At 43.9% G+C, this 16,761-nt stretch overlaps 1 protein-coding gene and 1 long non-coding RNA gene across 3 annotated transcripts in view; one reads left to right on the forward strand and one right to left on the reverse strand.

Moving 5' to 3' along the window:
• The window catches only part of PIN1 (peptidylprolyl cis/trans isomerase, NIMA-interacting 1), a 43,478-nt gene extending 41,317 nt beyond the window's left edge, over positions 1-2,161 (forward strand). For both annotated transcript variants that reach the window (XM_079967882.1, XM_079967883.1), the window contains exon 4: positions 642-2,161. In XM_079967882.1, the coding sequence (XP_079824008.1) occupies positions 642-751 (110 nt within the window). In that variant the 3' untranslated portion in view covers positions 752-2,161. The remainder of the gene's footprint in view (positions 1-641) is intronic.
• On the reverse strand, positions 875-12,491 carry LOC307211357. The gene is made up of 2 exons (XR_013836402.1): positions 10,979-12,491; positions 875-5,278 (listed from the first exon to the last, which is right to left on the reverse strand). It is a non-coding gene; the product is annotated as an uncharacterized lncRNA (long non-coding RNA).
• Positions 12,492-16,761: the final 4,270 nt, after the last annotated feature.

The following is a 16,761-nucleotide window of genomic DNA, read 5'->3' on the forward strand; positions in this document are numbered from 1 at the left end:
GAGCAACTCGGGACTCTAGTTTTAAATGACTTGGAGTGCTTGATTTAGAAGGTGTTTGCTCATATCTCTCAGATATTTGAGTCTTGGCTGAGGATGCACATAGCACTATACTTAACCCCCTTTTTTGCTGGTAAGCTCATTTAAGGCTGGCCTGTTCAGTGTGTGTGTTCATTTATGGATCACCCACCATGTCAATTTGGTACAATTCAAACGTTGGACCGTTTTTGCAGAGTGGAGTGTGTGTTTGTGTGCCTAGTATCAGAAACATGGCAAGCTGGAGACTCGCCAAGAGAGAGAACATGCATAGGTATCCAATAATGAAGAATTAATTATTTTATGTTAGCCCTGATGAAGATCTTTTAGATTGTCCCCAAACTTTCAGGCTCGTTCATAAGATCAGAGCAAAGGTCACATCCAAATCCTAAACTAGGGACCTGTTGTCACTGGCACACATTGGCCACCCAAATACTTGAGCTCATGTAATTGCTTGTCTGCTTTATTTTCTTACCTTGTTCTGGTCAACAATGACAAAATTTGCTATCCCTTATATGTTTTCTTGCGGCTTGTTTCAAGGTAGCACTTGATCTGATGTCTTTTGTCCTCTTCCAGTGTTTAATTGAAATCTCTTTTCCATCTGACAGGTCAAATGCAGAAACCTTTTGAAGATGCCTCGTTTGCGCTGAGGCCTGGCGAGATGAGCGGACCAGTATTCACAGATTCAGGGATCCATATCATCCTGCGTACAGAGTGAAAGTGCCTTGGCGCGACACATTTGGAAAGGAAAGGGTGGCGGGGGAAAGGAACAAGAGAACCTTTATTCCAACCCCTCTGTCCGCTCTCTATCCCCGAACAAACTCCATATCTAGCTTTTCAATTTTTATTTTATATATGGAAAAACACACCCCTTGTTTTCATATCTCAGTGCCTCCTTTGGCACCTCAATGCAATGTCTTTCCCCACCTGTAGAGATGCATGGTTAGCTGAGGCAGAAAATGCATTTGAAACTAAGAGACAGCAGCATCTTTCATAGGCGCAGTGAGGAGGATGTTTTAAAGGAAATAAATAAATAAACCCACAGCCACTTGAGTCTGATATTGACGATTTCTCCAGTTCAGGAGACGCGCCTGTGCTGCAGGGTCATACTTCAACGCTTTCTCTCCACATCCAACTTGTAATAGAGTTATTTATTACAGGGCTCCACTGATGGTGGCAAAACTTAGCTCTTGGTGTTTTAGATAGAAAGAAAATATATTCCACTAGTGTCCGCCCTTGTTTAGGTTAAAACGTAATGCCTCCTTCCCCACCCCACCCCTATCCTCTTCTCTCGCTTGGAATTCAGGGCATTGAGTTTTCCAGTTGACCAATCATTGCTAAATTACTCTTGGATCCGTAATGAAAGCCATTATTCTGCAGTATGGCCTGGCAGATTCCCTTTGAATTGTGAATTCAAATAATATATATAGTGCCCTAACTGAGCTATGATAATCCATGCATGGAGCCCACCATGCTTCTCCATTCACTTCCATAGGGGGGAATTTTCCATGTGTGCAAAGGGATGTGCAGGCGGCATTGCCCCCTCCATGGACGTGCATGGAAGAGAACTGCTTGTGGGGGAATTTGGAGCGGGTGTCTGAGCATGCCCAGGGCTCTGGATCCGGAGGCCCAGCTTTTAACCTGTCGTGTTGGCTTCCAGTATGTTTTCATGTTGACTTAAAACTTGAAGATGCCTTTTAAGGACAAACAAATACTTTAGCCATTGATGCGCTTCCCATTCAGCTCTTCCCCCTCCCCAAATTTATACCTGTGTAAAATTATATTACAATTAATTGTATGTTAACCATTCCTGTGTGCAGTTCTTGCTGTTGAAATGCCGTCCCAAAGGAAGACCGTTAGACATAGACTTCCAGGTTTCCCCCCCTTTTCCTTTTTTTCAAAGAGGCAGGTCATGATCCATTTGTGGTTTAAGAATACTGTAAAGTCACCCTTTCAGTTATGCTACGTTGCTTTCTGTTTACTAAGATCAGTAAGATTCCTACCAATTTCCTCGCTTTTGGTCTGATGCAAGCAAGCTTTGTGTGTGTATATAGCTGTATAGAGAGAGTGTGTTCGAGTTCTCTTATGCAAGAATAATAAAAAAAAACCCCTCACCTGTTAAACATCATAGGTTTGACCTTGTCCCTTTCTTTCTTGACATCTCCTTGTATGTATCTCATTTTGTTGTTTCTCTTGCAAGGTTTGATCACAAAGTTTTTAGTGCAGGCCCCTGCAGCTTGTGAACCACCAATCCCAAATGCCGTTTGCCTAGCCATTCATCGCGACTCCTTTATTACTTGCCAATCTTGTGTGCATGGTGTATGTTGGATTTGCAGTGCTGAGCAACCTGGGGGGCGGAGAAGGCTGGTGGGCAACTGCATATATCTGCTGTGTGGTGTTTGGTTTAGTCACACGCTGGATGGGCAGGCTTGCACTAAAAACCAGATTTGAAGTGTTTATTGGAACAAAACCTTTCTGAGTTGGAAGAGTCCGTGGAAAAGATCAGGTGTTTGTTCCAGGTGTCAAGGAGCCAGTTCACCCTAGGCTGCATGTTGGTAGAGCTGGAGAGGGCTGCTGAGCGGGAGACGGTGAGTGGCAAGGGAAAGCTCATGTTTTCCAAGGTGGCCAAATGCCTTGGACTATTATTATTATCATTATTAGAATTTGAATTTATATACCACCCTATACCTGGAGGTCTCAGGGTGGTTCACAGAACAAAAATCTCTTGGACTTGTTCACATTTAGTGGGGTTTTTCTCCAAGTCCATTTTAAACAAGATGCCCTGCCTTCAGCTGCGTGACTAATTTGGTTTGTGTGTGAGAGAGATACATACCAATTCCAATTTGGCAAATTGGGATCTGAGTTTTAATCTTGCTTTGACACCTTCTAAATGTTCCATATTGGAGGTTGGGTGTACATTTAACCTTGAGAGCACCAATTTTTGAAACAAAACTTGGTCTTTTTGATCTTGCATAAATTAGGAATAATTAAATAGGACAATTATGTGCTCCAGACAGAATATATTACCCCCAACGCCACAGAAAAACCCACACAATTTAGGCAGTGGGATGCCATAAACCACACAAGCAGCACATTGGATCTGGCTGGGTCCCAAACCAAGCTGGTTAGTTTAGGGTTGACCTGGGATGTGTCTCTTGGTTGAGGCAGCCCTGGGTCACCTGGGGTTGGGTTGAGAGGGGTGGTGTGGTGGCTTGAAAGGGTGACAGGAAATGTGCAGGAAGCCTGTGTAATCTTCCCCCACCCCCAGGGCCACATGTTTAATTTGATTTTAAAACTGTAATTAAACATTGCAAGGCCTCCAGATCAGATCAGGGCCTGGGTTGGAGCAGGGCTGCTCTGAAGCACTGGATCAGGCCTCAAATTGGATTGGGGGAAACAGTGTACAGCCCTAACATAGACCCATTACACCAGTGTCAGCAGCACCCAAGATTTGACACTGGCTGTTAACCAAACAACAAGAAGAAATAGAATTTTGGGCAATTGACCATTTTAAAGTTGTACACCTTTCTATTTCAATTCAAGTGAAGAAAGACAATTTTTGTGTGATTTCTGTGAACCCTGGTTCTGAAGCAGCCTGGTATTTACCAGTAATCCAATGATAGGATTAAATAGAAACATTCATCGGGCCCTTGTCTTCAGTTTAAGAAGCTTCTGCAGAACTGAAACTCATGGAAATAAGTCTCCTGAAATCGTACTCAGTTTCTAACTTGTGCCAGTTGGCTGAAGTCCTGCACTATAATGGAATTTATGTTTGCAAGGTAGTGTCAGTGGGGATTTGGTGGACCAGATGCAGGCCAGTTGCCATGCAGGGGCTTGCTGTGTAGCAACCTTCCCCATCCTGGTACCCTCCAGAAGTTTGGGATTTCACCTCCCATCTCCCCTACCATTGGTCATTCTGGCTGGGGCTGATGAGAGATCAACAGCATCTGGGGGGCAGCAGGTTGGGGAAAGTTGTGGGGAGGAAGTTGCCTGAACCACCCCACCCCACGGGCACTCAGTGAGATCATTATTGCACGATCCCTAGCATTCACTTGGCTGCCTGCATTGGGGGGTCTTAAATCAAGTCTTTCTGAAAACTTGCCTCTTTCCTGTGGCATTCTCGGGAATGTTTGGAGACTCCTCTCTGCAGTGTGGTTGGTGGGGACGAGATAGCATCTCCTTTCCCTGCTCCCACCAGACTCTATAAATTTTAAAACTAGCCCAATTGATTCGGGGCCAGATCCAGGTCAGGTGTTCCTTGGGTTGGCCTGATGTGCGGGGTTGATGTGCTCAGCTAACAAATGACCTTATCGCCTTTTAAATCTTAAATCTCTCAGAATTTCTGAACAACAGTTGCTTCCTGCTAGTAAATAGAGAGTAGCTGTTCTTGTTTTACAGGAGCAACTGAGCCTATGTGTGTCTTGCCAAAGGGCCCACTGAGTTTTTTACAGGTTTTTACAAGGGGAGATGTACCTTGCCCAATATCACCACCGCAATTTCCCTCACCATCTAAATTTCTTGTGGCGAGGATATTGGAGCATTGGATGGATGTTTGTATCCATGGCAACTCATTGATTTCTTTATTTTTCTTTATAAATCTCCCAGTAGCAGAGTGACAGGCAGGTGAAATTAGAGGAGTGGAAGCAAATTTACCCCAAATGACCATGATGAGCCCAGGATGAAAGGAGGAGAAAGGGAAATGTGGGTAGCATCATTGATAAAAAGTTGGTAAAATGGCCAGGATTAAATATTGGCAAATGGGTAACTCCTGAAGCAAAGCTTGAGCATGACCTTCCTTTCTGCAACACAGTGCAGTCTTCAACTAATTCTACCCTGTGGACTGACTAATCAGGATTAACCTCAGTCAAAGATAGCTGTTTAAGCCTTTCTCAGTCTCAAATAGGGAGCACAATCCCCACTGAAATAGAGGGAGAGCTGTGCTTTTTGCATAGCTCATTGATTTCCATGTAGGTTGGGTAGGAGAAGATCCCCTCTGGTTTGCATCCTAGATGGCCGCTATTGTCTCTCAAACAGTAACAAAACATCTCCAAAGTATTGCCTACAGTGCCTGCAGTGTCCACATTGACACACAATGCTAAACCAAATAATGGCTCAGAGTAAACTCTGCTCCTTCCCAGTGCTTTTGCTCCTGCCCTGACCTGAGTTAAGCTGTGTTTTGGCTTAGTGTGGCATCTTAGCCCAGGCTTGTAATTTAGTGTGTCCAAACAAGCCACAAGTTAACATCCTTCTGGACCGTCTTGAGGGGCTGGGAGCTGGGGGCACTGTCATACAGTGGTTCCGCTCCTTCCTCCTGGGCCGTGTTCAGAAAGTGGTGGTGGGGGATGAGTGTTCAGACCCCTGGGCTCTCACTTGTGGGGTGCCTCGGGGTTCTGTCCTCTCCCCCATGCTTTTCAACATTTACATGCAGCCGCTGGGAGAGATCATCAGGAGGTTTGGGCTGGGTGTTCATCAGTATGCGGATGATACCCAGCTCTACCTCTCTTTTAAATCAGAACCAGTGAAGGCGGTGAAGGTCCTGTGTGAGTGTCTGGAAGCGGTTGGAGGATGGATGGCGGCTAACAGAATGAGGTTGAATCCTGACAAGACAGAAGTTCTGTTTTGGGGGGACAGGGGGCGGGCAGGTGTGGAGGATTCCCTGGTCCTGAATGGGGTAACTGCCCCTGAAGCCTAGGAGTCATTTTGGACTCACAGCTGTCCATGGAGGCACAGGTCAAATCTGTGTCCAGGGCAGCTGTTTACCAGCTCCATCTGGTACGCAGGCTGAGACCCTACCTGCCTGCGGACTGTCTCGCCAGAGTGTTGCATGCTCTGGTTATCTCCCGCTTGGACTACTGCAATGCACTCTACGTGGGGCTACCTTTGAAGGTGACTCGGAAACTACAACTAATCCAGAATGCGGCAGCTAGACTGGTGACTGGGGGCGGCCGCCGAGACCATATAACACCGGTCTTGAAAGACCTACATAAAGGCTTCTCAAACCATATCATTAGAGGAACACTATTAGAAGTGTGGGAAAAGAATAAAAAATTACTGGAAAAAAATACCCCCTGGTGGCTATCACCTATAGATATATTAACGATTAAAAAAACAAATATGGAAGGTGAGAGACTGACCTATGAAGACCTCCTGATAAGATCGGAAAAAGGATGGCAAATTAGACCCTATGAAGAGCTAAAAAGTAAATTATCTAGTTGGCTGCAGTATTACCAAATTAATGCCTTATGGAAGGATGACAAAAAGATTGGAATGAATGAGAAAAAATCTAAGTTCCAGGTAGAGATAATACAAAGTAAAACCAAATTATTATCAAAAATGTATAATCAACTTCTAGATTGGGACACTAAGGATGAAGAGGTTAAAGAGGTCAAGTGGGCTATAGATATTGGACATAATTTGGAGTTTGAAAAATGGACGAAGTTGTGGACTAAAGGAATGAAATTTACAGCCTGTACTGCCCTCAGAGAAAATATGGAAAAGATGATGTATCGTTGGTACATCACTCCTGTGAAACTGCAAAAATTGTATAATACTGGCGACAAAAGGTGTTGGAAGTGCAAAACCAAAGAGGGGAGCTTCTACCACATGTGGTGGAATTGTGAAGAAGTTAAAAAAAATTGGGATTCCATCTACAATGAATTAAAGAAAATACTTAAATACACCTTTGTTAAAAAGCCCGAAGCCTTCCTTCTGGGAATGATTGGAGAGGAGATCAGGAAAGAGGACCACATAATGTTTCAATATGCAATTGTAGCTGCCAGGATTCTGTTAGCACAAAATTGGAAAACCCCAAATATCCCGACCGTTAAAGACTGGCAAAGTAAATTGTTTGAGTACATGGATTTGGCAAAAATGACGCAGAACATCAGACAGAAAAAAGGCATAAAGTTTATTGATGATTGGTCTAAATTCATAACATACATGGAAACAAACTGTAGAAATATAAAAATCACAGTAGGCTTAGTATAACTCTTGCGATGTGTGGAGGCTATAAAATGAAAAACTGCAGAATGGTCTTAATATTCACAGAACCCAAAACCGAGATGGAGGGAAGTCAATCGTTATCTGTTGTTATTTAATGTCTGTTTTTTGGTTGGTGTAGGTGTATTGCTCCCCTTCATGGATCACTGCCTTGCCGTGGCGAAGGGGCTTGAAGAACTCAGAGAAGCTATGAACTATGCCGAGCAGGGCACCCAAGATGAACAGGTCATAGTGGAGAGTTTTGACCAAACGTGATCCACCTGGAGGAGGAACCGGCAAGCCACTCCAGTATCCCTGCCAAGAAAACTCCATGGACAAAGACAACAGGCATATAAAAGTTATGACGCTGGAAGATGAGCCCCTCAGGTCGGAAGGCGTCCAACATGCTACTGGGGAAGAGCGGAGGACAAGTACAAGTAGATCCAGAGCTGATGAAGCGGCTGGGCCAAAGCCGAAAGGACGCTCAGTTGCGGATATGCCTGGAAGCGAAAGGAAAGTCCAATGCTGTAAAGAAAAATATTGCATAGGAACCTGGAATGTAAGAACCATGAACCTGGGTAAGTTGGATGTGGTCAAAAATGAGATGGCAAGAATAAATATTGACATCCTGGGCATCAGTGAGCTAAAATGGACGGGAATGGGCGAATTTAGTTCGGATGACCATCATATCTACTACTGTGGGCAAGAAACCCGCAAAAGAAATGGAGTGGCCCTCATAGTCAACAAAAGAGTTGCGAAAGCAGTACTGGGTTGCAATCTCAAAAATGATAGAATGATCTCGATACGAATCCAAGGCAGACCTTTTAACATAACAGTAATCCAAGTTTATGCACCAACTACTGGTGCGGAAGAAACTGAAATTGACCAATTCTATGAAGACTTACAACACCTTATAGAAGTGACACCAAAGAAGGATGTTCTTCTCATTATAGGAGATTGGAATGCTAAAGTAGGGAACCAAGAGATAAAAGGAACAACTGGCAAGTTTGGCCTTGGAGAGCAAAATGAAGCAGGGCAAAGGCTAATAGAGTTCTGTCAAGAGAACAAGCTGGTCATCACAAACACACTTTAACAACACAAGAGACGACTCTACACGTGGACATCACCAGATGGGCAGCATCGAAATCAGATTGATTATATTCTCTGCAGCCAAAGATGGAGAAGCTCGATACAGTCAGCAAAAACAAGACCTGGAGCTGACTGTGGCTCAGATCATCAGCTTCTTATAGCAAAATTCAAGCTTAAACTGAAGAAAGTAGGAAAAACCACTGGGCCGGTAAGATACAATCTAAATCAAATCCCTTATGAATACACAGTGGAAGTGAGGAACAGGTTTAAGGATTTAGATCTGCTGGACAGAGTGCCTGAAGAACTATGGATGGAGGCTCGCAACATTATACAGGAGGCAGCAACGAAAACCATCCCAATGAAAAGGAAATGCAAGAAAGCAAAGTGGCTGTCCAACGAGGCCTTACAAATAGCGGGGGAGAGAAAGCAAGCAAAATGCGAGGGAGATAGAGAAAGATACAGGAAATTGAATGCAGATTTCCAAGAAATAGCAAGGAGAGATAAGAAGCCCTTCTTAAATGAGCAATGCAAAGAAATAGAGGAAAACAACAGAATGGGAAGAACCAGAGATCTGTTCAAGAAAATTGGAGATATGAAAGGAACATTTCGTTCAAAGATTACCATAATAAAGGACAAAAGTGGTAAGGACCTAACAGAAGCAGAAGACATCAAGAAGAGGTGGCAAGAATACACAGAGGAATTATACCAGAAAGATATGGATGTCTCGTACACCCCAGGTAGTGGGGTTGCTGACCTTGAGCCAGACATCCTGGAGAGTGAAGTTAAATGGGCCTTAGAAAGCACTGCAAATAAAAGGCCAGTGGAAGTGATGGTATTCCAGCTGAACTATTTAAAATTTTAAAAGATGATGCTGTTAAGGTGCTACACTCAATATGCCAGCAAGTTTGGAAAACTCAGCAGTGGCCAGAGGATTGGAGAAGATCAGTCTACATCCCAATCCCAAAGAAGGGCAGTGCCAAAGAATGCTCCAACTACCGCACAATTTCACTCATTTCACACGCTAGCAAGGTTATGCTTAAAATTCTACAAGGAAGGCTCAAGCAGTATGTGGACCGAGAACTCCCAGAAGTGCAAGCTGGATTTAGAAGAGGCAGAGGAACCAGAGACCAAATTGCAAACATGCGCTGGATTATGGAGAAAGCTAGAGAGTTCCAGAAAGACATCTACTTCTGCTTCATTGACTATGCAAAAGCTTTTGACTGTGTCGACCACAGCAAACTATGGCAAGCTCTTAAAGAAATGGGAGTGCCTGATCACCTCATCTGTCTCCTGAGAAATCTCTATGTGGGACAAGAAGCTACAGTTAGAACTGGATATGGAACAACTGATTGGTTCAAAATTGGGAAAGGAGTACGACAAGGCTGTATATTGTCTCCCTGCTTATTTAACTTATATGCAGAATTCATCATGCGAAAGGCTGTGCTGGATGAATCCGAAGCCGGAATTAAGATTGCTGGAAGAAATATCAACAACCTCAGATATGCAGATGACACAACCTTGATGGCAGAAAGTGAGGAGGAATTAAAGAAGCTTTTATTGAGGGTGAAAGAGGAGAGCGCAAAATATGGTCTGAAGCTCAACATCAAAAAAACGAAGATCATGGCCACTGGTCCCATCACCTCCTGGCAAATAGAAGGGGAAGAAATGGAGGCAGTGAGAGATTTCACTTTCTTGGGCTCCATGATCACTGCAGATAGTGACAGCAGCCACGAAATTAAGAGACGCCTGCTTCTTGGGAGGAAAGCAATGACAAACCTAGACAGCATCTTAAAAAGTAGAGACATCACCTTGCCAACAAAGGTCCGTATAGTAAAAGTTATGGTTTTCCCAGTAGTGATGTATGGAAGCGAGAGCTGGACCATAAAGAAGGCAGATCACCGAAGAATTGATTCCTTTGAATTATGGTGCTGGAGGAGACTCTTGAGAGTCCCATGGACTGCAAGAAGAACAAACCGATCCATTCTTAAGGAAATCAGCCCTGAGTGCTCACTGGAAGGACAGATCGTGAAGCTGAGGCTCCAATACTTTGGCCACCTCATGAGAAGAGAAGACTCCCTGGAAAAGACCCTGATGTTGGGAAAGATGGAGGGCACAAGGAGAAGGGGACGACAGAGGACGAGATGGTTGGATAGTGTCTTCGAAGCTACAAACATGAGTCTGACCAAACTGCGGGAGGCAGTGGAAGACAGGAGGGCCTGGCGTGCTCTGGTCCATGGGGTCACGAAGAGTCGGACACGACTAAACGACTAAACAACAACAACAAGGTGTATTGCTTTGGGTGATGTTTGTTTTTTTGGGGGGTATGTGTGGGTTATCTTTTATGTTTATTCTTCTTTTTGTTGTTTGATTATAGAAAATGAATAAAAATTAATTAAAAGAAAGAAAGAAAGACCTACATTGGCTCCCAGTACGTTTCTGAGCACAATTCAAAGTGTTGGTGCTGACCTTTAAAGCCCTAAACGGCCTCGGTCCAGTATACCTGAAGGAGCGTCTCCACTCCTATCATTCTGCCCGGATGCTGAGGTCCAGCGCCGAGGGCCTTCTGGCGGTTCCCTCATTGCGAGAAGCAAAGCTACAGGGAACCAGGCAGAGGGCTTTCTCGGTAGTGGCGCCCGCCCTGTGGAATGCCCTCCCACCAGATGTCAAAGAGATAGACAACTACCTGACATTCAGAAGACATCTTAAGGCAGCCCTGTTCAGGGAAGTTTTTAACGTGTGATATTTTACTGTATTTTTGGTTTCTATGGAAGCCGCCCAGAGTGGCTGGGGAGGCCCAGCCAGATGGGCGGGGTATAAATAATAATTATTATTATTATTATTATTATTATTATTATTATTATTATTACAAGTTGTGAACCATACAACAAATCGTGGTAGCAATTCGCAAGTGAAACCATGAGCCTGGGTTTGTACAGCACGCTAAGCCCAACCATTGCTTGGCATGGAACAGCTGGAGAAGGAGGGAGCATCAAAGCAGTGGCAACCTCTCTAGGAGGTTTGGCTTAGCTTTCCTTGTGATCTGGTCTGGTATGTTAGCAGTGTCTCATCTGGGCAGCAGACAGGCCTAGACTTGCTGAGCTTCAGTCAGATTTGCATCATCTACCAGGGCCAAATATTTTGCAGTTTTTAAAATGTTAATAAATATTATTTAAAAAAAAAAATCTAGCAGGGCCAAATACTATGGAAGTCTTTATAGGAAACTGCTGCAGTCAGAGCAGCCAATATTGGGGCTAGATCAACTCATGTCCTATGTAAAATAATAATAATAAGCATCCTACTCTGTTCACTGTTCTCTGGGCCCTTCTGTCTTTTAAGTATTGAAGAGCTTTCTAAAGATGAGAATTCTGACACATGTTCAGAATTTGAAAGGTATCATCAGTGAATGAGCTTATCCCTGCTCTATTTGGCTTGAGCCTAGGTAAAAATTTGGAACTGAGTGTTTTAGGGAGCACTGTGCAAATTTTATATCTGGCTTGTGAGTGAAAACATTTGGCCCCCAATGCTTTTGCCTCCAGCAGGTGTCTAGTTTCTAGGCCTAATTTTAACTGCAGGACAGGATGAAAGCATTTGCTATCTGTTTCGCCCAATAATGTTTCTGACTCTTCCGAAGACTGTTGGGCAGCTTTCTGGCAACTGTTCATAATTTATTGTTGGGGAGTTCCTGTTCCTGCATCAAGACTGTAGGAAGGTCATCTGGAAATCAGCAGAGGAATTCTCTGTTTCTTTATAGTCACTGTCTTCCAATACCCGTCAAGAGGCATTGACCAGTGGCAGGATTATTTCTGTGTTTCAAGCAGAATTGCAGTTAGGGGAATAGTACAGTTTCCTGCACAACTATTTTCTGGGTCACTTCCATCCAAAGCATGGGTTGGCATACTAAGGCCCGTGGGCCGGATCAGGCCCAATTGCCTTCTAAATCCGGCCTGCGGGCGGTCCGGGAATCGCCGCATGGATCGCCAACTCGCGGATCGCCAGCGTGTGCGTTCTTTCCCCCTCTCCCTCACACGGTGGCAGCGGCTCCTCCTCTCTCCCTCCTCCTGGCTTCTCCCCGCCTGCCTAGAGGAGGAAGGGGGATGGGCTTTGTTGGTGCCAGCCCCTCTCTAGAGCCCTTTCACACACCGCTCATTGTCCCTCCGCCACCACCAGCAACCCCTGCCGCTCGCAAGACAGAGGAGCCGCAGGTGGCTGAGCGCCCCTCTCGAGCAACCACCATCTAAAGCAGCCCCTTTCCAAAGCCCTTTCACGCACCGCTCATCCTGCCGCCGCCAGCCCCTGCCGCTCGCAAGACACAGCCATGGTTGGCTGAGCGCCCTCTCGAGTGGCCATTTAAAGCAGCCCCTCTCCGGAGCCCTTCCGTGTGCTGCTCATCGTCCCTCGTTCTCCCCCCCAAAAAAAAATATAGTCTGGCCCCCCACAAGGTCTGAGGGACAGTGGACCAGCCCCCTGCTGAAAAAGTTTGAGGACCCCTGATCCAAAGGGTTCTCCAAATCCACACTGAAAAAGGCTAGAAGATAGAGAACCACCACCTTGGGAGACTTCCGGGTTAGCGCCATCGGCAATGGCGGAACTCCTCTGACAGAGAGGAACCCGCTCCGCGAAAATCGGGTCTTGCCGCCGCGGCGAAGGCGGAGACCCTTTAGAAATCCCAGGCGGAGGAAGCCTGGGAACGTGGGATTCGGGTGACACCAGGAGCGCCTCCCCTACTCACAGGGAAACCCTTTTTCGGGGATCCAAAGTGACGTGGGGTGAGCGGCGCGGTGTTTTGAATCAACCGCGATTTTTTACGGAGTGAAGCCGCACAGCCGTTGCCGGAGAGCGCTGACTTTTTCCTGTGGACAATTGGATTTTAGTCAACAACCCGTGAGTAGAACGGAAAATTGGACCTTTAAATAAGTTAATTTGGCACCGAACGGGGAAGGCTCAAACAGGAAGTCCACCTTACCTTTCTGTAAATAGACTGAAGCAAAGTAGTTGCTAACTAAGGTCTTGGAAAGTCTTATGTAAAGGACCAAAACTCCACTGATTGAAATTATTTAATCCCCCCTGGAAGCGGGGGGAGAATCTGTAGGAGAAGGTGAAAATTTAAAATTTAAAATTGAAGCACCACGTCTCTGAACCTGGGAGCGGTTTGCAAAAAGCCCATCAACGGTGAACAGGATAAATTTGACAGCTAGTCTAAAAGAAGGACATTGTTTCCATTGTCCGCTTCTGTGCTTAAAAAGAAGAAAAAGTAACTAAAAATTGTTATTAAATTTACTTTTGGAATTGTGCTGGAAAGGATTGATACAAATGAAGTCTGGCTTCCTCTAGAGGGAGCCTTGGGACATTGTTACAAGAGTGCAGCTGCTAAGATAAAGACTGTGGGAAACCAGCTTTGACCTTGAACATCTCAAGAATGTTGGCTAAGGAAGAAGTAGTCTCTGTACTGAATAGGACATTCTATTTGTTGGGAAAGTTACATAAACAGATAGATGTCATGGCTACCAATATTGACATCTTGGGAACAAAAGTGGGCAGCAGTACAGAAGTTGACAAAAATCTGGCACAGGAATCTATTTTAATTGAACAAATTGATGAATTGGAGAAGGAGAAAGTCGCTCTTGCTGAATATAATGCAATACAAGGGGAAGCCTTAACCTTACAGAGGCAAATGGAGGATTATAAGTTAAAGTCCTATATGACTGTAACTAGGAAAAGCCAGATTGTAAAGATGGGAGCCTGGCCTGGTATGGAAAAGGAAAGTTGGAGAGATCCCCTTATGCAGGGATCAATCGACTTTTGGGATATGGATTTGGGCCAGGAGGAGCTTGGAGCTTTTGGGGCCTTTGGACTTGGAGGAATTGTGAAACAAGATTTGGAATACTTTGTGGACCCTAGCTTCAACTATGGAAATTGGGCGGACTTGTTAAGAAGGAATCTAAGCATTGTTGGGTTGGAGCTCCCCTGAGATCTGCTTTTTAGCATCAAAGATTATCAAGAAGATCGGCAGAAGGGATGTCAAGAAGAGTTAAGAGCCTCGGATATAAGATCTCCAGGTTGATGGACTGTTGGAGGTTGATGGAACTGGCGGCAGGGGCCGAGACCGGGGAGGGGAGACGGTGGAAGAAAATTGGGAATTTGAAGTGTATATATGGAGACTTTAAAAAAAAAAATTAATGAGAGATGGAAAAATCGTGGAATGAAATTTTTATGACCCTAGGGGAAATGTCTTAAGAGATCAAGTTCAAATATATTAGTTTTAATGAGAAATAAGATTAAATAAAGTAAAAATGGATGGTTAATTGGTGAAAGAAGAGAATGTAAAATTACAGTATATTTAGATAAATTATTAGGATAAAAACAAGGATGAAGGATTTGCTGAAATATTTAACTGAACTAGAATACATAGAGGGGAGGTGTGAGGAGGTCAAGGAAATAAGCTAAAGAAAGAAAGTTATGTAAAGGTTTGATTTGTTCTTTTTTTGATTGTATGTATTTTTTAATTTTTTAATTTTTTATCTGTTTTTATTTTTTATTTTTTTTATGTGACTTGTTTTTATGTATTGTTTCTCTTTGTAACCTTTAAAATTTGAATAAATATCATTAAAAAAAAGAGAGAGAACCACCACCTGGGAGTTCTTACAGGATTGTGACCTCTGTCCACAGCATTAAGGTGAAACATCATTTGTGCTTTCATTTTCCTTATGATGATCTATAAAAGGGCTGTGCTTTGAGAAAATGGCAAACTGAGTGTAAGATTCATCCTGGAACTCTGGATTTCGTTTTAGTTGTACTAAAGTACTGGGGCTTTCTTAGTTCATGTAGATTTAGGCTGGGAGATATAACAGCAGTAAATGATAGGTGTTAGGTCAAAGGAGAAGGGGTGGTAGCTCAGTAGCAGAACACATGTTTTCCATATAGATCACAGATTTTATCTGTGATACCTCTGAATTTTTATTTTTTTATGGACCGAAGAGCAAATAATGTGAAAGTGGGTTGGAACAGGTGTAGAGAACTGTTGAACTACAACTCCCATCAGTCCAGCCATCATGGTCAATGACCAGGGATGATGTGAATTATCATTCATAGAATCATAGAGTTGGAAGAGACCACAAGGGCCATCAAGTCCAACCCCCTGCCAAGCAGGAAACACCATCAGAGCACTCCTAACATATGGTTGTCAAGCCTCTGCTTAAAGACCTCCAAAGAAGGAGACTCCACCACACTCCTTGGCAGCAAATTCCACTGTCAAACAGCTCTTACTGTCAGGAAGTTCTTCCTAATGTTTAGGTGGAATCTTCTTTCTTGTAGCTTGGATCCATTGCTCCGTGTCCGCTTCTCTGGAGCAGCAGGAAACAACCTTTCTCCTTCCTCTATATGACATCCTTTTATATATATCATAGAATCATAGAGTTGGAAGAGACCACAAGGGCCATCGAGTCCAACCCCCTGCCAAGCAGGAAACACCATCAGAGCACTCCTGACATATGGTTGTCAAGCCATATATTTGAACATGGCTATCATATCACCCCTTAACCTCCTCCAGGCTAAACATGCCCAGCTCCCTTAGCCGTTCCTCATAAGGCATCGTTTCCAGGCCTTTGACCATTTTGACCATTTTGTCAGTGTCCTTCTTGAACTGTGGTGCCCAGAACTGGACACAGTACTCCAGGTGAGGTCTGACCAGAGCAGAATACAGTGGCACTATTACTTCCCTTGATCTAGATGCTATACTCCTATTGATGCAGCCCAGAATTGCATTGGCTTTTTTAGCTGCTGCGTCACACTGTTGGCTCATGTCAAGTTTGTGGTCAACCAAGACTCCTAGATCCTTTTCACATGTACTGCTCTCAAGCCAGGTGTCTCCCATCTTGTATTTGTGCCTCTCATTTTTTTTGCCCAAGTGCAATACTTTACATTTCTCCCTGTTAAAATTCATCTTGTTTGTTTTGGCCCAGTTCTCTAATCTGTCAAGGTTGTTTTGAAGTGTGATCCTGTCCTCTGGGGTGTAAGCCACCCCTCCCAGTTTGGTGTCATCTGCAAATTTGATCAGGATGCCCTTGAGTCCATCATCCAAGTCGTTGATAAAGATGTTGAATAAGACAGAACCCTGTGGCAAACCACTAGTCACTCTTCTCCAGGATGAAGAGGAACCATTGATGAGCACCCTTTGGGTTCGGTCAGTCAGCCAGTTACAAATCCACTGAGTGGTAGCATAGTCAAGACCGCATTTTACCAGCTTCTTTACAAGAATATCATGGGGCACCTTGTCAAATGCCTTGCTGAAATCAAGGTAGGCTACATCCACTGCGTTCCCTTCATCTACCAGGCTTGTAATTCTGTCAAAAAACGAGATCAGGTTAGTCTGACATGACTTATTTTTCAGAAATCCATGCTGACTATTGGTGATCACAGCATTCCTTTCTATTTTTTTTTTTTTTAAATAATTTTTATTGCATTTTTCACAAAAAAGAACAAAAAAGCAAATTTTCACAAACATTACAAAAAGAAAAATTTTCACAAACATTACAAAAGAAAAGAAAACATAGACAAAAAAAAAGAAGAGAAAAAAGGAGATTTTAACATATAAAAACAAAACAAAAAAAATCCCTCACTTTCCAATTATAACCTTCAAAACCTTATTTTCCTTACTTCCACCCG

The sequence above is a fragment of the Podarcis cretensis genome (assembly GCF_951804945.1).
Source record: "Podarcis cretensis genome assembly, chromosome: 2".
Classification (NCBI taxonomy): Eukaryota; Metazoa; Chordata; class Lepidosauria; order Squamata; family Lacertidae; genus Podarcis; species Podarcis cretensis.